Source organism: Trachurus trachurus, assembly GCF_905171665.1.
Source record: "Trachurus trachurus genome assembly, chromosome: 12".
In the NCBI taxonomy this organism is placed as follows: domain Eukaryota; kingdom Metazoa; phylum Chordata; class Actinopteri; order Carangiformes; family Carangidae; genus Trachurus; species Trachurus trachurus.
The window spans coordinates 6,372,088-6,397,044 of NC_139908.1; the positions used below are offsets into that span (position 1 = coordinate 6,372,088).

At 45.5% G+C, this 24,957-nt stretch overlaps 2 protein-coding genes across 2 annotated transcripts in view; both read left to right on the forward strand.

Annotated features, from left to right (window-relative positions):
• Window positions 1–17,401, forward strand: part of LOC310995065 (uncharacterized protein) — a gene marked incomplete at its 3' end in the record, with an annotated part of 43,945 nt that extends 26,544 nt beyond the window's left edge. The window contains exons 5-11 of the mRNA XM_083983994.1: window positions 11,700–11,831; window positions 13,471–13,578; window positions 14,098–14,305; window positions 14,417–14,658; window positions 16,436–16,939; window positions 17,070–17,126; window positions 17,312–17,401. Of these exons, the coding sequence (XP_083840120.1) occupies window positions 11,700–11,831; window positions 13,471–13,578; window positions 14,098–14,305; window positions 14,417–14,658; window positions 16,436–16,939; window positions 17,070–17,126; window positions 17,312–17,401 (1,341 nt within the window). The remainder of the gene's footprint in view (window positions 1–11,699; window positions 11,832–13,470; window positions 13,579–14,097; window positions 14,306–14,416; window positions 14,659–16,435; window positions 16,940–17,069; window positions 17,127–17,311) is intronic.
• LOC310994918 (uncharacterized protein) overlaps window positions 16,555–24,957 on the forward strand; it is a 45,215-nt gene continuing 36,812 nt past the window's right edge. The window contains exons 1-14 of the mRNA XM_083983823.1: window positions 16,555–16,939; window positions 17,070–17,126; window positions 18,708–18,749; window positions 19,332–19,394; window positions 19,476–19,550; window positions 21,223–21,315; window positions 21,542–21,598; window positions 21,753–21,806; window positions 22,313–22,366; window positions 22,579–22,632; window positions 23,132–23,185; window positions 23,273–23,326; window positions 23,808–23,852; window positions 24,633–24,686. Of these exons, the coding sequence (XP_083839949.1) occupies window positions 18,711–18,749; window positions 19,332–19,394; window positions 19,476–19,550; window positions 21,223–21,315; window positions 21,542–21,598; window positions 21,753–21,806; window positions 22,313–22,366; window positions 22,579–22,632; window positions 23,132–23,185; window positions 23,273–23,326; window positions 23,808–23,852; window positions 24,633–24,686 (696 nt within the window). The 5' untranslated portion in view covers window positions 16,555–16,939; window positions 17,070–17,126; window positions 18,708–18,710. The remainder of the gene's footprint in view (window positions 16,940–17,069; window positions 17,127–18,707; window positions 18,750–19,331; window positions 19,395–19,475; window positions 19,551–21,222; window positions 21,316–21,541; window positions 21,599–21,752; window positions 21,807–22,312; window positions 22,367–22,578; window positions 22,633–23,131; window positions 23,186–23,272; window positions 23,327–23,807; window positions 23,853–24,632; window positions 24,687–24,957) is intronic.

Consider the following 24,957-nt stretch of genomic DNA (forward strand, 5'->3'; position numbering starts at 1 on the left):
CAACGAGCCCGATGGTTACCGTGGGAACAGACGTCTATTTTTTTGCGAGAGATGTTTAAAGCCCTCCCGCTGTGTGTCTGCCAGTTGGGAGACAGGACAGGCTCCAGTGCGTGCAGAAAATGGAAAATATGCCACATAGTTTCCAAATTATGCTCAGCCTGCACTCCTCTCTCTCTCTCTCTGTCTCCCCTCCCCTCCTCTCTTCTCGCCTCCCTCCCTCCCTCCTCCCATCTGTAGTTTAGTCTGATCCTGTGTTGACTTTTGCCAGAGTCAGTCACCACCGACACTCACAAAGACATAGAAAAAACATATTTGATTTCACCAACAGGCCAATTAACTCAGTCCAGTCAGTCTTCAGAAACACAGAATTAAAAAAAAAAAGAAGAAATAATAAGCTTTTTTTTTTGACAGCGCTGACTTAAAGGTAGAGTCTGGAGTTTTATTCGTTGCAGTTTGTAAACAAAACATTGAAACTCAGCCCCTCCTCTCAGGCTCAGCTGTGTAGCCTCCTGCCCCTGACAGCAGCGGTTGTCAGGACCGCAAAGGAAAGGAAAATACAGTCTGAGTGAAGCGCTGGAGCCGTGGGCCGATAGCCGACCGTCACCAACACCGGGAGCCTCCATTGTTATGCTGTTTCGCCGTTGTGGTGAGCTGGGAAGACAGTGTTAGCGGCGGATGCTAACCGCTACCGCTAGCCGAAGTTAGCATCGAGCTAGCTCCCCACAACGGCCCTAATACTTGTTACCAGTCGAGGCTTTAGTTGTCGGTGACGGTTGGGAATCGGTCCGCGGCTCCAGCGCTTCACTCGGACTGTTTCTTTTTCTTTGCGGTCCTGACTGCTGCTGCTGAGAGAGAGAGAGAGACGTGCTAGCACTCGTTAGCATCCGGGACAGCTAATGCGGCTAGCAGCAGCCCTGAGCCGTCCTACTCTGCTGCATGTAGCTTCACCTGAGCTCCGTCATTGGCTGGAGAGAAAACACAGACTCTCTCGCTCTCCACCCAGAAACATTCACGTGCATAACAAAACAAAGCATATTTTGTATAAGTCTAATGTTTATTTTTGGGCACAAAACTCCAGACTCTGCCTCTAAATGAGACAGTGAGAGTTTAACACACTTACACACATCACAAGGATCATCTTTAAGGCATTTTGAGTCTTTGAATTGCAGCGCTGTAGCCTAAATGTAAAAGTGTGTTTTCATTCTGCCTCTTTACATCCAGCGGCAGCAGCAGCTAAGTGGCACTTCCAGTGAGCTGAGGTGGTTTGTGGTTTGGTTTCTGACATGGGTTTTGTGGCCACAGAGAAGCATCTACAGTCTATAAGCACCATAATGTTGTGTTTTTTTTTCTTTGCAGCTTGCATAAGAGGCGTCTGTGGCCTGTGCCAGTGCAGATTATGAATGTAGACAGAGTGGGTGGTGATGTAAGCAGACTGGTATTTTACCTGGTAATCGCTGCAAATGAAATAGTAATTACTTTTTCTTTCTTTTTTTCCCCCGTAGCCTACAACGAGTGTTAAAGCACTTGTAACAGTCGAGGATCCATTAGGAGTCGTTATCTGAGAGGAAAAGTCGAGCTAATGACTTTGTGCATGTGTCATCTGGATGTTCGGGGGCATGTGTGTGTTTTAATCAGTGTTTTGTGTTTGACACAGTCCATCTGCAGAGTGTGAGTGTGTGTGTGTGTGTGTGTGTGTGTTCCCCTTCTGATTTCCCTGCTCACTGTTGTTTCACCCCTGCGAGTGTGCCAAGACAAACCCAGAGATAATTCAGTGCCCATCCCCTCCCCTTTTTTTTATTTTTAAAGTAGCGCTCAGTGAAATAAATGGCAAACAGGAGCAGGGAGTGGTGGAGGGTGGGGAGGGGGGCTCATTCAGAGGGGGGAATTCACTGGGGACGTAGATTGCAGCCAAGGTGAAAACACAGCACTTCTTGTCTGGGGCCTCCATTGTGTGTTTGTGTGTGGCCGATTGTATATACTGTAGACTTTATCACAGGTGGTGGTGTGTGGAGAAAACAAGATGCTATGGGGAGGAGGAGGAGGAGGAGGAGGAGGAGGAGGAGGAGGAGGAGGAGGAGGAGGAGGAGGAGGAGGAGGAGGAGGAGGAGGAGCCAAAACTTTTGGGTCATTCTCTGGAAAGAATGAGGAGCTCTCTCCTCTCTCTCCTTCTCTCTCTCTGCACTGATGTCATTGTTGGAGCGGCCGGCCACACCACATGACATCATCTAGAGGTTTCCTTGGTAGCTGCTGATAGGCTGTCCCACGCCTCCTGAGCGAGAGAGGAGGGGAGGAGGAGGGGTGAGACATGCATGTGTGTGGGCGAGTAGGTGGAGGAAAGGTAAGAGAGGAAGAAGAGGAAGGAGAAGAGGTGGAGGTGAGATACTGTGAAGTAAAGGAACGAGTGGAGGAGGAGGATGAGAGAAGGAGCGAGGGGGATGGGAGGCCGTTTAATGGGGCTGGGATGGAGGGGAGCGGAGGGGCTCCCACGGTGCAGACAGAGCCAGGAAAAAGTAGTAAAAACACGCAGCGCATGAGCTTGATGCTCGTTAAGACGCTCTAATAATACTGATGAGTTTTACACATCCTGTTTCCTCATCTTCACCTCAGGACTTCTCCTTCCTCCTCCTTCCTCCTCCTCTCCTCCTCCGCCGGCTCACAGTCATCTAAGGTAAAGATGGAGGTTGTGTCCTGATTGACAGCTCCGCTCCGCGCCGTACAGTCCGTCCTGTACTGTACGTCCTGTACCGGGAGCAGATTTTTATGTTTTTTTTTTTTTCCAAATTCAGAATCTGACTTCTTAAGCTTGTGTTTTTGGCTTCCTCTCTGGGTTAGTAGTAAAAAATCGGGTTTGGCTGACGCTCCCGAGCCTCGACTGGGCTCCTGTTCTATTATTTCTTATTAGCTGTAGTAAAGCTTGTGACTAATGTACCTGACTCTTTGATTCTCATGTCTGGGTGTCAGAGAGCAGCAGCAGCAGCAGCAGCGACAACAGGCCTTAACACAGCTGTTGAATGCAATGAGAGGAAACCCATTAGCACATATTTGGAAAAGTTCGATTCCCCCTCCTCCTCCTCCTCCTCATTGGGCAACGATGGCTGGTCCTGGTCTGGTGCACGAATACAAAGAGGTATTTAGACGGCGTCTTTCCGCAATAAAATACATCATGGTTGCTGTTTGCGTCTCCGAAGCCGACAGCTCCGAGTAAACATGCAAATGCAGCGAAGATGCAGCAGCGAGACCAGAGGAGTTCACGTTCAGACGCCTGACCACTGACCACTAATTAGTCCTGGTCCCGAGACCACCCAGACTGGGGTGAGATAACGACTCAGATGAGGTTTCCTGAGGTTTTGGAAGTCCCTCCATCTCTGTCTTCTACTTAAAGGAGACATATTATGCCCCTTTCTTTTCCATAAATTAAAATAGTTCCCAGGTGTCTGTAACATGCTGTGGTAAAAATACCCCAAGGATCAAACATCACAGCTCTTTTCATCCTCTCAAAACAGCCTTGTTCAGAACGGCTGGTTTCAGTGCCTGTCCCTTTATATGCAAATTAACCACTGCTTGCCCCGCCCCTTCTACCAGTCCCAGGGAGGGGTGGTATTATGCAAATTCAAAAACTAGTTCAAGTGATAGTTCAACATTTTGGCAAATTGGCCCATTGCCATAATCCCTATAGTCATAGCAGTAGGTTTGTTACCTTTAATTGTCGGTGCAAGCTATTTTTAGAACGGTGGAGCAGAGCCGCGAGCTGCTCAGAGCTACGCTACGGAGGCTCATGGGATTTCTTGGTTTCCCTCATCAAACTCATCAAATACACAATCCAACAACTCCAAAATGCTCTGATGGACAAGTTGTGACCTGCACATTCACCACGCTATGAGATAATAACAGAACGTTACGAGACAGAGTTGTTTTAGAGGTAAATACAGAGACTGCTTGCCGAAAAACTGCCCCCGACGGGATCGGGCATCAGTGGTTTTGCATGAATTTACCTCTAAAACAACTCTGTCTGGTAACGTTGTGTTATTATCTCATAGCGTGGTGAATGTGCAGGTCACAACTTGTCCACCAGAGCGTTTTGGAGTTGTTGGATTGTGTATTTGATGAGTTTGATGAGGGAAACAAAGGAATCCCATTAGCCTCCGTAGCGTAGCTCTGAGCAGCTCGCCACTCTGCTCCGCTGTTCTAAAAATAGCTTGCACCAACAATTAAAGGCAACGAAAATACTCCTAAAACTAAAGGGATTATGGCAATGGGCCAGTTTGCCAAAATGTTGAACTGCCTCTTTAAATCATTGGAAGACAACTGGTGGAACAGCTCGTAAAACTACATGGATTTCAACCTAGGGAGCCTGCACATTACAGATTTTTTTTTGCCAATTCTCACATTTTTGGGGTAAGGGAGGCAAGACAAACACATAAATACATGTTAAAGAGCCTTCAAAAAGTGAAATTTTCATCATACGTCCCCTTTAAAGACATCTCGTATGATGATTTCACAGCAGGAGTCGACACATTCGTTATTAATTTGGAGACGCGCTCTGCTGTCTGTCCCCTAGCTGGATCCAGAAGATCCACCACTGTGATCCAGATGTAACACGACACATTTTGCGTCTTTGAAGCGTGAGTCATCGGTTTAAAAAAAAAATGGATGGTGACGGATTCGAGGGGAGAATTTACGAGAACGTGGCCACACCAAAGCAGCGAGGGGATGACAGAGTGTTAAATCTCTGGAGGAGCGTGTGGTGGATAAAACCAGACACGACACACGTCCAGATCCAAAACACACAATAAAAAAACACACATTTCCCCCCGTCGTTGTGTTTCATTCACTGCATTATCTTGTCTAAAGCCAGAGGTCACGCTCCACTGTCAAAACACACTGCTGCTATACATCGCAGGCCCAACTTCAGTAGCCTGAGGGAAGATGGAGTTTCCACCCTGGATAATTAAGAGAATTTCCCCTAACTCATGTCAGATGTTTGTCTTTCGCCCCCTTATTCCTCCTGTTATTCCTTCACTGTGTCAGCAAGCTCTGAAGTGTGCCCTCAGCACTTTTTTTTTATACATATACGTAAAAACGGCCAAACCAAACACTCTTCGGAGGAGGATCTACGTCTGTTCGTGCTGTTCGTCTCCGGTTTCCACTCTTCTACTTCTTGCAGAAAAGAACGGGAAATGGTGGAAAAAATATGGCCGCCCTGTATAGAGGAGTGGGATTAGATTTTGAAACAGGGGGAGGAAGGGAGGGAGGGAGAGGGGGAGGTGAGGGAATGGTTAAGGTGCCGTGTAGGGGATAAGTGGGGTGGCAGACGGGCCTGTTGCTCTTGGCAGCGGCTCTGAGCGTCGGGATCGCACGACAGTCTGGAGCGGAGAGAGAGGGCATGTGCCTGATGTCTGCTAACGGTTTAATTGTCTAGATTTAGATTCACCGGAGTGTATTTTTCTCTACTGGACTGTGTGTGTCTGTTTAAAATATAGCTACCATGGGTGTCTGTTTTATACACTGCAAAAACTCAAAATCTTTCCCAGATTTGTCTTATTTCTTGTCAAAATGTCTAATTTCTAGTCAAAACTGATCTCTTTCCACTTAAAATAAGACTCGTCAACTAAAAATGTACTTCCTTTGTGATAATTTTCACTTGTTTCAAACTCATTTTCACTTGAAATAAGTAGAAAAATCTAAACGGTTTAATTGTCTAGATTTAGATTTACCGGAGTGTATTTTTCTCTACTGGAGTGTGTGTGTGTGTGTGTGTGTGTTTTTAAAATATACCATGGGTATCTGTTTTATATGTGTGTGTGTCTGTGTGTGTGGTGATTTATGGCCCCTGAGCAGGCAGCTGACCTCTGCAGTGTGTTGTTTGGTTTTAGTGGTCAGGTTGGAGAAAGGCCCAGGCTCTGGGGCTCTGGGGCTGTGTGTGTGTGTGTGTGTGTGTGTGTGTGTGTGTGTGTGTGTGTGTATGTGTGTGTGTGTGTCTCTGTGTGTGTGTGTGTGTGTGTGTGTGTGTGTGTGTGTGTGTGTGTGTGTGTGTATTCTGGTGTGGGCTGGCACCGGGAACCAGGACCAGGACCTGGCTCAGAGCTCAGAGCTCAGAGCTCAGAGCTCATGAGTGACTGTGTAAATACGCTGGGAAAAGTAGTTCTCTTTAACGTGCAGCCAGAGCCGGGACCTCCCAGAGTCCTGTCCTCCTCTTCCTCCTCCTCCTCCTCCTCCTCCTCCTCCTCTTCCTCCTCTTCCTCCTCCTCTCTTTCTCTCTCTCTTCCTCTTCCTCCTCTCTTTCTCTCCTCCTCCTCCTCCCCTTCTCTTCATCCTCCTCTTCCTCTCTCCTCTCTTTATCTCTTTCTCTCTCTCTTCCTCCTCCTTCTCTTCCTCCACCACTCTCTCTCTCTCTACCCCTCCTCCTCCTCTTCCTCCTCCTCCTCCTCTTCCTCCTCCTCTTCTTCTTCCTCCTCCTCCTCCTCCTCCTCCTCCTCCTCCTCCTCCTCCTCCTCCTCCTCCTCCTCCTCCTCCTCCTCCTCCTCCTCCTCCTCTCTTTCTCTCTCTCTTCCTCTTCCTCCTCTCTTTCTCTCCTCCTCCTCCTCCCCTTCTCTTCATCCTCCTCTTCCTCTCTCCTCTCTTTATCTCTTTCTCTCTCTCTTCCTCCTCCTTCTCTTCCTCCACCACTCTCTCTCTCTCTACCCCTCCTCCTCCTCTTCTTCCTCCTCCTCCTCTTCCTCCTCCTCTTCTTCTTCCTCCTCCTCCTCCTCCTCCTCTTCTTCTTCCTCCTCCTTCTCCTCCTCTACTTCCTTCTCCTCTTCCTCCTCCTCCTCCTCCTCTTCTCTCCTCTTCCTCCTGCTCCTCCTCCTCTCTTTCTCTCTCTCTTCCTCCTCCTCCTCTCTTTCTCTCCTCCTTCTCTCTCCTTCTCCGTCCTCTCTCTCCTCCTTCTCTTCCTCCACCACTCTCTCTCTCTCTACCCCTCCTCCTCTTCCTTCTCCTCCTCCTCTTCCTCCTCCTCCTCTTCTTCCTCCTCCTCCTCTACTTCTTCCTCCTCTTCTTCCTCCTCCTCTCTTTCTCTCCTCCTCCTCCTCCTCCTCCTCTTCCTCCTCTTCTTCCTCCTCCTCTCTTTCTCTCCTCCTCCTCCTCCTCCTCCTCCTCTTCCTCCCCTTCTCCTCCTCCTCTTCTTCCTCCTCTTCTTCCTCTTCCTCTTCCTCCTCCTCCTCTTCTTCCTCCTTCTCATTTTCTCTCTCTCTTCCTCCTCCTCCTCTCATTCTCTCCTCCTCCTCCTCTCTCCTCCTGCTCCTCCTCTCTCCTCCTCCTCCTCCTCCTCCTCCTTCTCCTCCGTTTCTTCTGTCTGCAGCATAAAGAAGAAGGTAAACAGAGTCGTTACCGGCCGTTCTCTCTGCCGGACGGGGGAATAATAATGAGCATTATTTTGTTTTTTCTGCTCTTGTTTATTTCATCCTGTTGCTGCTCGGAGCCAAGAGAAGGCGAACAGCTAGTGGTGTTAAACCGAGCAGCGGGGGGTCGACTCAGGCTGACATCACCACGAGACCTCAAGTACCAACTATGTGTGTGAAAGTGTACGTAGAAGAAGAAGAGGAGGAAGAAGAAGGAGAGGAGGAGTAGAGTACATGTGTGGTTGATTTGAGCTGCTCACGTAGCAATAATGGACCCGCTCATTAAAGTCGGGGTGGTGTTGGAGCGGCATCGTCGTATCTGTGATAATCAGAGACACGGTGAACTGGATTGTGGGTCAGGTTCAGATGGAGGCAGATGTTTGGCTTTTTGTGCACACTGAGCTCTCTCCTGCCCCCACCTGGACACAGCCAGAAGAACACCCAGCCAGGGGGATTAGATAAGAATTAGAAATGAAAAAGCCCCCGAAACATTAATGTGACATTTAAATTGCTTAAAAACACAGAGACGACTTGAGTTAAACGTGGACGTGGTGTTATTGATCGGCATTGATTTCGTTACGCTTCTGTGATCTGATTGGAGGCTGTGTGACCTCTGTAATAAACACTCAGAGACTGCATGTGCATGTGCAGCTTCTTTTTAAACATGAGTTATGATGTGAAGCCACAGACGATGGCTTCTCTAGAACGAGAGGGAGAGGGAGAGAGAAGGAGTGCTGGCCGGGAGCAGAGTCGTATTTCAGAAGGATTCAGGGAGACGGTGACAGCAGCAGCCCTGTTATTGTCTCCAAATTCAGCCTTAAGCACCACTCTGATGCGCCACACAGTGAAAAATGCCACTGTCCTCTTCTCAAAAAACCCAGAGCTTGATTGCATGTCTTTATGGACCTGAAGGGGTTTGGGTGTGATTCTATAATTTCTTTTTTTTTAAATTCTGGCTGTGTTGAAGCTGTGGACATCTGAGGTGAAGGATGATGAAGATGTGCAACTTCCTTTTTTTAGGTTTTGTTTTGAAGTTTAATTGCAGGTGGGTGGGTTTGGGGTTGGAGGGAGCTAAACCAATCATCCTTATCTCACTCTGCTGAATCCCTGACTCTGCGTTTTTGCACTAGTTGCACTTTTCCTGTCATCGAAATATAAAGAAGCAGCAGCAGTGTGCAGGGTGTAAATAAATATCTCCAGACTTTTTAATGGGCCGCCGGACGCCGGGCGCTTGACCGTTCATCACTTTGGCGACTGGCTCCATTAGCATACAGCTGGAGGAGCCAATACGTCGTAGGCTACATACAGTATAAGGAATATTTACCGCTTCCCCCTTTACATCTGTAAAACAGCAGCTTATATAACGTTTGGCACCGGCGTGTGTGTGTGTGTGTGTGTGTGTGTGTGTGTGTGTGTGTGTGTGGACTTGGAGGAGTGACGTGCGGTGAAAAGAGCAGCTCTGGCTCAGAGAAAAGGGAAATCAGCAGCAGCTTTAGTGGTTGTCACGGCGGATAAAGACTTATGACAATAGTTTCACTGTGAAGCGAAGGTGTGCAGGCAGAACAAACGGACGGAGGCTGGAAAATGAGATAATGAGGGGAAAAGAGTGACTCAGAAGTTTGGGAGTTAGTTTTTTTTTGCAATTAAGAAAGATTAGATCATAAAGAGTTATTTGTAATGATAATAATGTGGCTTTAAATCAGAAGAAGTGTGGTGATAGGAGGCTGAGTGTGTGATAAGATTTGTAGCTGAAACCGCTAACAATGTGATTGTGATGCCTTCAGGGTCTGTAGGAGAGGAGTGTTTGTGCATTACAAGCTGAAGCTGCTGTGTGTGTGTGTGTGTGTCTGTGTGTGTGTGTCACAGTTGATAGATGTTTGCATTTACCTCCTAATGAAGAGACACTATGAAGCGACACTGTGGGAAATCCAGCAGCAGCCGGTGTTAGTGGAGCTAAAGTGGGAAAAGCGAGGATGCATCGATTTTCTTTTCCCATCCTCTTCCTCTTTCTTTCTCTCTGTGGAAAGCGATTGTTTCTATTCATCTGCAGTTTGCTCAGTGTTTTGCCTTTTCTTCTCCATTTTTTTAACAGTCCAGGACTTTTTAACACAGAATAAAAACTTCAGATGGCTGGAAGTGGCCCACGATGACGGGTCCAGATCAGCTCAGCTTCTTCTCCTCCCTCTCTCCCTCCCTCCCTCCCTCCCTCCCTCTCTGATGTGCCTCTGGCTGTAGTGTTAGCACAATCAAATGCAGCCATCAGCTTCTCCAGCCTCAATAAGAGCACTTTTTCTTTCTAGGCATCATGCACACACCTCCTCCTTTCTTTCTTTCTTTCTTTCTTTCTTTCTTTCTTTCTTTCTTTCTTTCTTTCTTTCTTTCTTTCTTTCTTTCTTTCTTTCTTTCCTCCTCTTTCTTTCTTTTCTTTTCCTCTGTGTACATGTCACACATCATTAAACACATTCTTCCACGGTGCTCTCAGCGCCGCGAGGATGTTCTCCTCTCTTCTCATTAATGCTAAAGGTGTATATGATTAATTAGCTCATAGTCTCGGTGAAATTAGGAGCACACCACTTGTGGTCAGGATCTGCGTTGACACTCCCTCCCACCACCCCTCCACTGGAGAAGAATAAAAAAAGACAAAGTGTAAAAGAACGGCATGTGAGCGGCGGGGGGGGAAAGCAGTAAGTTGCTCTCTCTGCTTCCAGACGGCGTGGGGCTGTTGTTGTTGTACCGACGGCTTATTCCTTATTGAATGTGACCTCATTTCAAACAGTGAAATCCCATCATCCCCTCTCGGTGCAGCTGTGACACGCGGTCCTGCCAGGATGAGGAGGTGGGAGGTGGTTGGGGGGGGTAGTGGGGGGGTAGGTGGGCTGTCAAACTGACGGCGACACGACTTTTTGGGGCAAAGAGAAAGAAAAGCCATTTGGTAAAAAGAGCTGGACAGAGGCAGCGCTGTATGTGTATGTATGTGAGGGGGGGTTTGATTGGTGCTCCTCATTGAACTGTCACTGGTTAGACCACAAATTCAGTCCATTTGTTTCTGTCGGAGGGGAGTAGAGACCCCACCGCCCCCCCACGCCGCCGCCTCGCCGTCATCCACGGAGAGTTTTCAGCTGGAAAAAGACAAGCTGAGGGATTTCAGACTTTCTTTCTTTTTTTTTTTTTTTGGCAAATCGGACATAATCAAAACCACTTCACCACGCTGCTCTGCCTCGTCTGTTCCCAGAGTTGCGTCGCCTCATGATTCTCATACTCCCCCTCCTCCTCCTCCTCCTCCTCTATCTGAAAATCTATTTGTTTCAGCAGAGCAGTTGACACACGAGTTTGATTGATGTGGAATTACATCACTGGATTTGGACGTGTGATTGGGATCATGTTTGGATGGATGCAATAACACAGAGGTTTTTTTTTTTTTTGGTGCCATATGCATTCTGCTCCGAAAACATGTGGCAGACGCCCACACCCAGCTCCCCATGCAGCCCGGGGATCCTTCTGAGCCTTTTTCTCCTCCTCCTCCTCCTTCTTCTTCTTCTTGTTCTTCTTTCTTTGAATCTATCTATCTCTCCCTCTTTGAGTCAGGGTCAGCTCTCTGTACCTGCAGGTCTGCTCATGTTCTCCGTGTCGCACTCTGAGTTGATAAATTTGGTCTTATACAATCAGCTCCAGGGCGAAATCACTCACGTCCCGTTCAGATCTCAGGCCGAGCTCGTGTGTGTGCTCTGTTAAGAAGAAAAAATCATTAATCTTGGTAGAAATGCACCATTTGTGTGTGTGTGTGATTGTTTGCATCATCGTCCGCTGCTACAGTACATGAAGTCACTTGTTCCATGTTCTCCTGTAACTCCACATTTCTTTGCTGCAGCTTTTTATTTTCTTTAAACTCGCAGTCCGGTGTTCAACCTTGATACGAATCAACGCTCTTGGACCTCGCACAAAAAGAAAAGAAAGAAAGAAAGAAAGAAAGGGAAAAAAACAAAACAAAACAAAAAGTTCTTCATCATTTAGTCACCCTCACATTTCCCCCTGGTTTGACCTAGTTTTTCCCGGGCTGCCTGTTCTGCATGTGATGAAGCAGCTCCCAGATGTTCCCCCTCATTTTTATTTGCTTTTATTTTCTTGCCCCCCCTCTTCTCTGCAGAAGGTCATAGAGTGTGAGACCGCCACGTCTGTCTGTCTCTTTGTCTGTCTGTCTCTTTGTCTGTCTGTCTGTCGTTGATGCTTGTTCTACTTGTTTATTTACATGCATGACTCTCTGTATCTGGGTCCCAGTGAGTCTCATCACTTCCTGTTGTGTTTTTTTTTTTTTTTTTCCAGGGAGAGATCCAGCAGCTAATGATTGTAGCAGACCATCGCGCTGCCTATGACTACTGTGAGCACTACAGCCCTGATTGCGAAGTGCCGGTGCCCGATCAGCCCCAGAACCAGGACCCCAACACGGACGAATACGTAAGTAAACGCGACCTTTTTTTTTGTTACATGCACTGCAAAAACTCAAAATCTTACCAAGAATATTTGTCTAATTTCTAGTCAAAACAATCTCATTATACTTAAAATAAGACTCATCACATACAAAGCAGCTTGTTTTTAGACACTTTTAACTTCTTTCAAGCATATTTTCACTTGAAATAAGTAGAAAAATCTGATAGTGGGGCAAGTTTTTCTTTCTTATTACAAGCACACACAAAAACTTGCTTTCACTGGCAGATTTTTCTACTTATTTTAAGTAAAAATTTGTTTGAAACAAGTGAAAAGATCTAAAAACAAGTTCTTTTTCAGGTGACGAGTCTCATTTGAAATGAAAAGAGATTAGTTTTGGCTAGAAACGAGACATTTTGACAAGAAATAAGACAAATATTCTTGGAAAGGTTTTGAGTTTTTGCAGTGTGTCATTTTGCTGCATTCGAGGACATCGTATAAAACCGGCGGCGCTCTCAGGCCCGACCTTGCAGGTGGAAGTTAATTTCCGTTAATCCATTACTGCGTCCAATAACTCAAATCAGATCTGAGTTGCTGAAAAGAACCTCTTACTGTAGCTTATGCAAGAGAGAGACAGGGAGCTGCACACCGTGCCAGAGGAGGAAAAAAGCGCTGACGAGGAAGAACGGGGTTATCAGGGGCTGATGTGCAATTTGTTAATAATGTTCAGGAATGATGTGGTTCCTGCCTAAGCCTGCATCGCTGCACCGTGGCACCGAATACCAACACACTGCAGAGCACATGCTCATCAGAGGCGTGTCAGTGGAGTTGTTACACTGCAAAAACTTAAAATCTTTCCAAGAATATTTGTCTTATTTCTTGTCAAAATGTCTCATTTCTAGTCAAAACTAATCTCTTTCCACTTAAAATAAGACTCATCACCTAAAAAATTACTTGTTTTTAGATAATTTTCACTTGTTTCAAACTAATTTTCAATTGAAATAAGTAGAAGAATCTGCCAGTGAAAGTAAGTTTTTTTGTGCTTGTAATAAGAAAGAAAAACTTGCTCCACTATTAGATTTTTCTACTTATTTCTATTGAAAATATGTTTGAAAAAAGTAAAAAGTGTCTAAAAACAAGCTGCTTTTTAATGTGATGAGTCTTATTTTAAGTAGAATGAGATTTGTTTTGACTAGAAATGACATTTTGACTAGAAATAAGACAAATATTCTTGGTAAGATTTTGAGTTTTTGCAGTGTACATGGACAGGAAGAAGCTGCTTCTTCTTCTTCGTCTTGACCTTTTTTTTCTTCCTCCTCTTCGCTCCCCGCGGCCTGTCAGCGCCCCCCCGCAGGGCGCACACACAAAACCTTGACCTGTTTTTTTTTTTTTCTTTTTTTGTTAGACAGATTCATTAAGAAAACTGTGGAAAAGTCATTTGTCATTCAGCCGTAACATGTTTGAGCAGAGAGACGCGCGCGGCATGAGGTTTTCCACAAGTAGAAGACATTAGTGCGTCGGCCTGATGGATGAGGCAGCGTGACGCACACACGCACACACGCACATCAGCCTCCCGGCAGAGCATCGTGTTTAAAAAACCCATGCTTTTAATAATGGATGGCTATTCCTTTCTCTCTCAGTCACACTGTGTAATGTTTCTCTCCTGCAGAACACAGAGGAGGACAGCTACTATTATGAATACCCTTACTATGAGGACATGGATGGAAAGCCTTATGAGTCAACCACTGATGCCGACGCCTCCGCAAAAGAAGTCAAGGTAGTTTATTTATTTATTTCGCGCCGGATGGATTTCAGCTAATGATGTAGATGCCTTCTTGATGATGCACTGCAAACACTCAAATATCTTACCAAGAATATTTGTCTTATTTCTAGTCAAAACAAATCAAATTCTACTCAAAATAAGACTCATCACATTAAAAAGCAGCTTGTTTTTAGACACTTTTTACTTCTTTCAAGCATATTTTCACTTGAAATAAATAGAAAAATTTGATAGTGGAGCAAGTTTTTCTTTTTTATTACAAGCACAAAAAACCTGCTTTCACTTTTTTACTTATTTCAAGTGAAAATACGTTTGAAACAAGTGAAAATGATCTAAAAACAAGTTAATTTTTAGGTGATGAGTCTTATTTTAAGTGGAAAGAGATTAGTTTTGACTAGAAATGAGACATTTTTTACAAGAAATAAGACAAATATTCTTGGAAAGATTTTGAGTTTTTGCAGTGTGATGATGATGATGATGATGATGTTGATTTCAAACGTCCTCTCTGTCCTCCAGGTGACAGGAGACACCGTCGTGACCACGGTGGAGGAGGTCCTGAGAGGCGCTGGTGGCGCCGGCGGCAAAGTCTCCATCTCCACGGACTCGTCTTCTACTGGATCCTCATCTTCATCCTCTGGCTCCTCGTCCACTGGCTCCTCATCCACTGGCTCCTCATCCTCATCCAGCAGCTCTTCATCGTCGAGCTCTTCCGGCACGGCCACCGGTGCAGCAGCAGCAGGAGGCGGCGGCGGCGGCGGAGCAGCAGCAGGAGCAGCAGCAGGAGCAGGAGGAGCAGGAGGAGCAGCAGGAGCGGGAGGAGACGCCTACGGAGAAGAGACCGCCCCTTACGACGGCTACGACGGCTACGGCAACTACGACGGCTACTACGAGAACTACGAGAGCACCGCGGCGCCCGACGGCGACGGCTCCAGGCGCGTCACCATCACCAGCGTCGGCACCGGCGGGGAGCTGGACATGGGCGTCGGCGGCAAGGTCGACTTGTCCATCGGCGCAGGGACCGGAGCCGAGAGGAGCGTCATCTCCACGGGGTCAAAGATCGTCATCAACGACACATCGGTAGGTTGAGATGAATGAATCTCAGCGACTTCCTGTCTCAGTTATCGTTGTTTTAGTTTCGCTTCTGGACCGACTCTGAGATCGGAAGAAAAAAAACGACCAACCAATCAACCAACAACCAATCACAGTCGTTTGGTGTAACACGCCCACCAAAAAAACCCGCCTACACTGCAAAAACTCAAAATCTTTCCAAGAATATTTGTCTTATTTCTTGTCAAAATGTCTAATTTCTTGTCAAAACTAATCTCTTTCCATTTAGAATGAGACTCATCACCTAAAAATTAACTTGTTTTTAGATATTTTCACTTGTTTCAAACTAATTTTTGCTTAAAATAAGTACAAGAATCTGCCAGTGAAAGCAAGTTTTCTGTGCTTGTAATAAGAAAGAAAAACTTTATCACTTAACACTATCAGCTTTTTCTACTTATTTCAAGTGAAAGAAGTTCAAAGTGTCTAAAAACATGCTACTTTTTAATGTGATGAGTCTTATTCTAGGTATAATGAGATTTGTTTTTTAGAAATGACTTTTTGACTAGAAATAAGACAAATATTCTTGGTAAGATTTTGAGTTTTTGCAGTGTACAGACAGAAAAATGGCTACTACTATCACAACAACATAGAACACCTTAAAAAAAATTGGTAAAGGCCGTTTGTCGAGTCTGCGATACGACTTTTACAAATAAAAGAAACAAAGATGCGTTGGTTATTTTTCAACTCGGAGATCGAAATATCCGTGGTTCCTGTTGTTGTTTCCTTGCGCCGAGGGGAATGTGAAAACGGCAGCAGGAAAGCGGGACTTCCGCCGGGTGATCCTACAGAAGTAGAAGCACTCAGCTCTTAAAAACTGTTCCCAGCAGCAGAAGAGAAAACTTTCATATAGCACCTTTAAGATGAGGCTCTTCTTCGTCTTCGTCTTCTTCTAATCCATATACAGTAGGACAGTGGTTCCCAACCTTTTTTGGCTCGTGACCCCACATCTTGACATCACAAATTTCTGGCGACCCCCCGATCACGTGCAGCCAATCATGCGTCAGCTCAGATATTTCTATATGCTGCATTTTGTGTGAACTCGATTTATATTTGAGAAAGTGAAAGTATAGAGAATACAGTTGTTTAAGATTGTGTGTGGTGTTTTTAATCATAATTTTTAAAAGAAAGAATAATAATTAGTTATTATATACGAATATTTTTATCAGTAATTTTTTTTATCGATTACTCGACATTTCAGGCGACCCCCATTTGAATTCCAGGCGACCCCACGAGGGGTCCCGACCCCAAGGTTGGAAACCACTGCAATAGGAGAAGCAATGCCAGAGTGGATGCTGTAGAAACAATTAGTCTATTAATTAGGGGTGGGAGAAAAAATTGATTCACATAGATATCGCGATATCTTTTTTGACGATTTTTAAATAGATTTTTTTTTCAAAAATCGATTTTTTTTATTTATTTTTTTATTTTTTATTTATTTTTTATTTTTTTAAATATTGTGCAATGTGTATTTGTTAGCCTCTTTTACATACAGAGAGTACAGGCTTTGAAAAGGGTTTAAGTTCACTTTATAATGGAGTATGTTCATTTATAGGCTCCTACAGTATTTGTGTGCAGATAAATGTTAAAAATGCAGACTAAAAATCGAGAGAATCGGCAATATCGTAGAATCGCAATTTAAATCGAATCGCCATCCAAAAAATCGTAGAAGAATCGAATCGGGAGAAAAGCATATCGTCCCAGCCCTATTATTAATTGAGCTCTAACTCACCCTGTGTTTTAATAACAGGTTGGAACTTCCTACACTGACTACGGCGATGGATACGACTATGGCGAGGAGACCCATTACACCACAGGCGGCGGCGGCGGCAGCAGCAGCAGCGTGCACATCAGCGGTGGAGACGGCGGCGGTGGCGTCAGCAGCAGCGTGCACATCAGTGGCGGCGGCGGCGGCGGCGGCGGTAGCAGCAGCAGCAGCAGCAGCAGCAGTTCCAGCGTCTCTGTGGGAGGATCTTCTTCTACCGGCGGTGGATCGGCCAGCGCTGGCACCGGCACCGGAGCTGGAGCTGGAACCGGAGCTGGAACTGGAGCTGGAACTGGAGCTGGAGCCACCGGCGCCGGGACCGGGACCGGGACGGGCCAGGGGGGCGTGGAGGGGGGAGACGACTACACCGATCTGTTCAAGGAGGAGCACCTCACCGACTACGGCGACTTGGACAACTACGGCACCTACGACGAAGACCTGGACTACGACAAAAAGCTGCCCGCCGAGAAAGACGTGTATTACGGACAGGTAAAGACTGCTGAAGGAGGATGAAGATGAGGATGATGATGATGATGATGATGATGATGATGATGATGATGATGATGATGATGATGAAGAAGAGGAGGGTGTGTCTGATCGTGTGCGTTTGGTTGTGCAGGTCGACGGAGCTCGTGGCGAGAAGGGACAGAAGGGAGAGCCTGCTGTTATTGAGCCTGTGAGTACCACTGTTTCAACAACATACTTGGGCAACAGATGTAGTGCTGTGTGTGTGTGTGTGTGTGTGTGTGTGTGCTGGGTGTGTTTATATCTGTGAGTACATACAGAGTGTGTGATCCACATCTAAACACAAACCAAACCCCCATTTTTTCCTCTTTCTGTTTTTTACTCCTCATTGAGAAGCCCGAGGCCAAACTCTCATCATTAGGCCTCTGGCTCTGGACGCTCTGGGCCGAGGCCTCCTCCTCTCTCCTCGCTCCTCCTGGCCGCTGATCAGGACCCGAGCATAAACATTTGGAGAACGCCGATGCAGGGGATTGTCAATAATCTCTAAACACAGAGAGGGCAGTGTGTAAACACAGTGGGGGAGGGAGGGAGAGGGAGAGGGAGAGGGAGGGCAAGAACAAGAGGAGAACAAAAGCAAGACAGAGAGAAAAGGGACTTTTTCTGCTCCTAAAGCTAAAGAGTATAAATACAAACAGGTGGAACATGTACAGCCTCCAATCACACACACACAAACACACATGAACACACACAAGAACACACAAGAAAACACACACACATACATGTACAGTTGTGTGTTTGCAAAGGTGCATCAGCCACAGAGGGAGTTTACATCTCTTACAGAGCTGCAGCTGCTGCACTTCAAACAACTGTCACCCAGCTGCCAGTGTCTTTGTGTATATGGATCGCTGCCTGCTTATATGTGTGTATATATACAGTGTATGTACTGTATGTATATATGCACCATTCATTACTGTTCTTGCACAATTTATTCACAGAATATCACAGAATAAGAATTTCATTGTACTGTGTGACACTGTCTCCGGTGCACATGACAATAAAGATTTGATTTGATATATACTGTATGCACAAGCATGGTTCAGGTCTCGTCACCAGCTCTGAGCGCACATCTTCACTTTGTGTAACTTCAACATCTTTTTCCTATTTTTCCCGAGCAACACACACACACACACACACACACACAGATCAGTTGTGAGTAATTGTAACGATTAGAAACGCTCAGAGGAAACAGCTCGGGGGGGTTGAGGGGGGTTTAATGGGAAAACATGCTGAAATCACATCATTTGAAAAATAAGTTTGGACAGCGTCTGCGTTTTTCCGTCCCCTCATAACAAAGCCGGGAGCCAGAGTGTTACCACGAGCAAACAAACAAACAAACAGAGCAACACATCTGTAGCTGCAGAACTCTGTGTGTGTGTGTGTGTGTGGCAGAAACACACTGTAATAGTGATGTATTTCACATGCATCATTCTGCAAGTATCGACAGTTAAATTGGATTGGATCCGTCCGGGTTGTCCAGGTAGGACAGCGCGGCACCTGAAGGCATCTTCGCCTTTTGTGTCGGTCTGAGGTGAAGTGACAGGCAGGAATGTACATTAAGTTTTTACAGATCGACCGGTTGATAAACAGCTGTGTTGGAACATGTGCTCACCGAACTACAGTTGAAACTCTTCAACGGAGCGAGTGGACAAAAGGAAAAGAGCGGTGATGATATTGTTGAATGAGAGGAGATGAGTGTGGTATCTGATGGTATCTGTGTGTCTGTGTGTTACAGGGAATGCTGGTGGAGGGTCCGCCTGGGCCTGAAGGCCCAACAGTAAGTCAATAATCTGTCTCTGGTTCTGTCACTCTCAAGCCTCTCCCACTCTTCACTTCCCCTGTTTTTTTTTCCCATGTCCTCTTTTTCCCTCTGTAGCCGGCATTTTTCTTTTGTAATCTCTGACGATAAATTTTAAATAAGGCGATAACAGATTATTATTATCATTACGTCGCCCGTTCTCCCGGCTGCCTGACTTCCACTGCAAAAGGGAGTGGCCCCGGGACAGCTCCCCCTGGCCTGAAGAGATATGGACCGGCCCAGATGTTGTTGGAGGAGAAGAAGAAGCTAATTATTTGTCTAGGAGGAGATTTTTTTTGTTTGACACCATGCAGATGGAGTGCAGCCATTCAGGCACTGAGCTATAGACAAATAAAGAGCGCCTCACAAAAGCATTTACAACTCAACAAGCCCCAAGTCCCGTGTTGCCTCATGCATTCCTTTCCCCCATGTGTGACCACTTTGCCAGATAAAAGGCGGCGAGAACTTTTAGTAGAGCAAATATGACTGTGCTCTCATGTATGTATACTGTATATGTATGAATGGAAGTCAAATGAGTTTTTTTTTTGTTGCTTTAAACAGGGTCTCCCCGGACCCCCAGGTTCTTCTGGCCCACCAGGCAGTTCTGGAGATCCTGGAGAGAGGGTGAGTAGAGAAAGATACAGTGTGTCTTAGAAAAAAAAATACAGAGAACACGTTTAATCTCTGTGTTTTTCTCCATTAAAGGGTCCTCCGGGTCGTTCTGGTCTTCCCGGTGCTGATGGTCTGCCAGGACCCGCTGGCACCGTCCTGATGCTGCCTGTAAGTACATCACACTTACATTGTCCCACCTAAAAAGAAAAGAAAAGAAAAGAAAAGAAAAAAAAGTGGTTAAAAATAGTAAAAGAGGAAAGTAAACAGGAGTTTTCATGTCTGCCGCGTTCACACAGCGCTGAAACATTTTTCCATGTGACTTTATATTCCCGTTTAAAGCCAAGTGTGATGCATCTTCCTCTGTTTTATCAATAAACTCTGACATGTGGTTTACACAGTTCACTGGAATGAAGGAGGGAGATGGGGGAAGAGGGGAGGGGGGGGGGTTTCCTTTGCAGAGCGTGTTTGTTGGACCTTTACGAATATCTCTGGTCATGTGAATCTGTGCTTTAGCAGCCCCTTGTGGTGCGTTCAATGACTGTAGGAGGTCTGTGTATCCTTTAGTTTACACTGCAGCGCGCTCTGAAGACGAACACTAGTGTCCCCGTCAGGTCGTCGTCCTGCAGGAAGTCCATTGACTCTGTAGATTGGACTGCAGGGGTCCTAATGGCTTCCCATGCTGTCTTATGTACCTATTCTTACCCCGTGTGTGTGTGTGTGTGTGTGTGTGTGACACCGTTGCTGTTGGAGCTGATTAGTTGCACAGATGTAAAGCTGTGGTTTCAGGGGGTCTGGCTGCGAGAGAGAAAGAGAGAGGGAGAGAGTGAGAGAGCTCCGTCTGGACAGGAACTCGACTCGTTCTGGTTCGTCCACGGGCAGAATCAGCACGACTTGAAACCTGATCCCTGAGCTCCGAGCGCCTAACGAGAAACACGCATTGTTGTTTCACCAGAGGAACTCATGGGTTCACTGGCAAATCTTTATGTATCTTAAAACGACCCACTGACATTCAGCCACTCTTCATTTTATAATCTGCAATCAAGAGTTGTTTTTTTTTTACTGTGTCCTTGTCTTGCTGGTCAAGATTTTAAAACGTGGAAGAACATTTTGTTCTTGGTTTTCGGAACGTCAGTGTAGAAAATGAGAATTAAAGAAGTAATGACATAAAGCGTGAAACAGCTGAAGACAGAACGAATGAAAGACAGACCAGCGACTGGCAGAGAGGACGAAAGAAATAGCTGCATAGATTTGATTGTGACTAAAGATTTCTGAAGGGACGGGCCAGGTCTTAATCAAACTCAGCAGAAATGTGGACGGAGGGAGAAACTGATTGAAACGCTGTGAAATTTCTGTGTTCTGGAGAAATTAGCTGCGTGGTGGGTGGGTGGGTGGGTGGGTGGGATGCATCGACTGTTTGTCTTCAGCTTCGTAGTGTCAGTGAGGTGTTGAAAACCTGCACAGTCTTAATGTAACACAACCCCGAGCTAAACAAACCTGGATATCCACCTACGCTGCAGTTCCTGCCTTTGGCCACCAGATGTCAGTAGATCTGGAAGTTGCAGTCGATTTTTTTGGCATCTGGAGACGGACGCTTCAGTTCGACATCTGTTGCACAGTTTCAAGAAAATACTGACAATATTGTTTGGAGTAGAAGTGAATATTTAAACCTTGAATATTTAATTTGCTTGAGGAGATGTCAATGTTTTTTATTTATTTATTTTTTTTATTTTTTTTAGTCTTTCCAAATGTTTCTCTGGTTTCTATCGTTATGTTTTTTTTTTTAAATGTTCTGCAGCTCTGGTCTCACCACCGACCGCTCTGTTGTCTCTTACCTCCACAGTTCAGATTCAGCTCTGGAGGCGACGGCGGACAGAAGGGACCGGCGGTGTCGGCTCAGGAGGCCCAGATGCAGGCCATCATGCAGCAGGCCAGGGTGACAGCTCACACACCCACACACACACATCACATTCATCATCACACTGCTGCTGCAAATCTTCAAAGCTATATTTTTACCGCAAAACTAAATGGTTTTAAAACACATATATGTTTGTATTTATTTCACTGTCACGGACACACACGCATAAATGCACAATCTATTATAACTTTTATATGACTCATGTCTTTTATCTCATCACTAATCTGTTCCTTCCCATCCGCAGCTCGCCATGCGCGGCCCTACAGGTCCGATGGGTCTGACCGGCAGATCCGGCCCACTGGTAGGTGTTTCAACCCACCTCTAACAAGCCAAACTGACTTAAAATCAGTAGAAGATTTGAAGTTAGAAAAGCCGTTTGTGATCCATTGCATAGAGAAATGAATACACAAACAGTTGGGTGTCACTTAGATTGTGTCTTTTGTTTTCCTCCTCAGGGTCCACCTGGTGTATCAGGACTGAAGGGAGAGTCTGGAGAGGGAGGACCTCAGGTACAAGATGTCACAATGCTAAGTTTTGCTTTACGTGAGCAAGCCTCTCACTGCTCACTGTGTTTGATATTTCCATGATAGTTTAAAGGGACAACGAGGAGTTTCTATTTGGTTATAAAAAAGCCTCATATTAATGTGGATGAATCTACGCTACCCACTCTTGTTAATGGGCCCATTTTCGATAAATATATCGCTATGTCTCTATCGTTATTTTGTTATTATTAGTGGTGGCGAGACATGAGAATAACGCCGCCGAATTGCTGTTTATGGTCGGAACTACGACGGTAGGCTATGTGATCATCTTCAAACCTCTGACTTTAATTCTTGATGAATGAAAACATGAGTCCGTCCTGCGCCGGTCAAAGAATTTCACGGTGCGCGGAGGCTCATAAATGTAGTGTGAAAACGCTTCGCTTTTCCAAAACTCCTCGTTGTCCCTTTAAGGGAAGTGCATTAAGAAAGAAGAAAAAAAAAACAACCACCAACCCTCCATGTTCTTCTTTCAGGGACCACGTGGACCTCTGGGATCCCCTGGACCTGCTGGAAAGCCTGGCAGAAGGGTAAGAGTGACACAAAGCAGAGCTGTCAGCGGGCAAAGCGTGTATAATATACACTCTGACACTCGTGCTGTAGTAGATAATGTTTTATTTACACGTTGGAGTGCCGAGTTAAAACCCAGGCGTTTTGCAGCTGTCGCAGGATATTTGTGATCCTTCTACTCAGGCGGCGTATTTTCTAACTTCTTTTTTTTTAATTCTCTTTCCCTGAACAGGGTCGTTCTGGAGCTGACGGAGCCAGGGGCATGCCAGGACAGTCTGGACCCAAGGTGCCCTGTCCATCATATACTATATGTTTCCATTGCAGCATATTTCATGAAGCCAGTTGAAACATGTTTGGACAAACTCAAAATCTTACCAAGAATATTTGTCTTATAGCTAGTCAAAATGTCCCTTCTAGTCTAATTATACTCAAAATAAGACTTGTCACATAAAAAATGTGCTTGTTTTTAGACACTTTTTACTTCTTTCAAGCTTATTTTTACTTGAAATAAGTAGAAAAATCTGACAGTGGAGCAAGTTTTTCTTTCTTATTACGAGCACAAAAAACCTGCGTTCACTGGCAGATTTATCTACTTATTTCAAGTGAAAATTAGTTTGAAACAAGTGAAAATTATCTAAAAACAAGTTATTTTTAGTGGAAAGAGATTAGTTTTGACTAGAAATTATACATTTTGACATGAAATAAGACAAATATTCTTGGAAAGATTTAGAGTTTTTGCAGTGAAGTAGCTCAACCTGCTGTGTGTGTTTCTTCCTGTTCATCAGGGCGACAGAGGGTTCGATGGTCTTGCTGGACTTCCTGGTGAAAAAGGACACAGAGTGAGTAGATTTGATAAATAAATAAATAAATAAAAACATATAAAGAGAAAAAAATCTGTGTTAAAGCAAAACTGTTTGTTGTTTTAGGGTGAACCTGGCCCAGCTGGACCTCCTGGTGCTCATGGAGAGGATGGAGAGAGGGTAAACACAAAGAAGTTTACACCTTTTTTTTGTTTTTTTTCCCCCTCTTTGTTTGTGCTGCGTCTCATCCCCTCTCTGCTGCTGCTGCAGAAAGACGGAGCTCAACTCTCTCCTTCTGACCAAACTCACCCTTTCTTTTGTTGTCAGCAGCTGAATTTCACTCCCCTTCCTCCGCCGCCATCTTCACTCTCTCTCTCTCTCCCTCTCATTTTTCTCCTTAATATTTTTTTGATCTCCACACACCTTTATGTGCCTCTAATCTCCCCCTCCATCCTCATTACCAACAGCTGATGCAACCTGATCCCCTCTTCCCCTCGCTTTCTCTTTGTGCCTTCTCATTATCTCTTGCTCCCTCTAACACACACACACACACACACACACTCTCTTTCTCTTTCTCTCAAACACACACTCTCTTTCACTTTCTCCTCCATTATCATTCACTGTCTGTTCCACATTCTGACCCGTTCTCTCTCTTTCCCAGGGAGATGATGGAGAGATCGGACCCAGGGGACTTCCTGGTGAATCAGTGAGTGATCACATGTATTACCATCCAGTCCTGTATTGAGAGATTTTATCACAGGGCTGAGAGAGCTCAGGGTGTGTGTGTGTGTGTGCTAGCGAACAATAATATTCTCAGATGATAATATATCTTTTGCAGACTGCAGATGCTGTTCATATAAATGCATTTGCATGATATTGCTGGAAAGTACATGTTGATCAGGCCTTTTCTAGAGTCTCGTCTATGCAAAAAAGAATCACTGGAGGTGAGAAATGCAGGCAGCTCACATCAAGCTTGTTATAATAGCCTCCCACTCTCTCAGGCAGGATATTCCCCATGGAGGAGGAGGAGGAGGAGGAGGCTGAGGGAGGGTGGTGGGGGGGTTGTGAGAGGGAGAAACCATCAGAAAGACCTTGATATCTCTTGCTATGATTTGTTTTGTCCACCAGGGTGTGCTAAATTGGTTTGAATGTGCATGCACAGTGAAGCCGGGACAGTGAGTATACGTCTTGTTAGGTAACTGTAGCTGTGAGGCAAAGCACAAGGAAATTCAAAGCATTGTTTGATAGGCGTAGCTGTGGGGAATGAATGTGTAGTAAGAGAGGAGAGAGGAGTGCGGGCTTTTAGCGCTCCCCTTATAAAAAAAATGTGACTGAAGAATATCCTCAAGGACATTTAGGAAGTCACGTTGCTTCCAGAAGTATAAGTTTGAGACTTGATTTAGCAGAGCAGAGTGTTTAATAATTCATCAGTTCCTTCACAGGTGTGATATCATTCTCCCTTTAATTTCCCTTCTCTCTTCACCAGGGGCCACGAGGTTTGCTCGGACCAAAGGGACCTCAGGGACCTCCCGGACCCCCTGTGAGTTTGCCCCCCCCACCCCATCCCATCCATCCAGTCCCCTGAACCCTCTCTTCTGTCACCTTTTTCTTTTTTAATATCCAGCAGCAGAAGCAGCGTTGCCTTTTAGATTTACTGTTTTGAGAGAAGAATCAATTTTTCACCATCTCATAGGCAACGAGAACAAAAGACTCTTCAAATAGGATCCGCGGGGAAATACGAAAACTCAATATAGTATATATCTCAGACAGCGTGCACGACCGGTAGCATATGTGATTTTGTTCCAACAGAT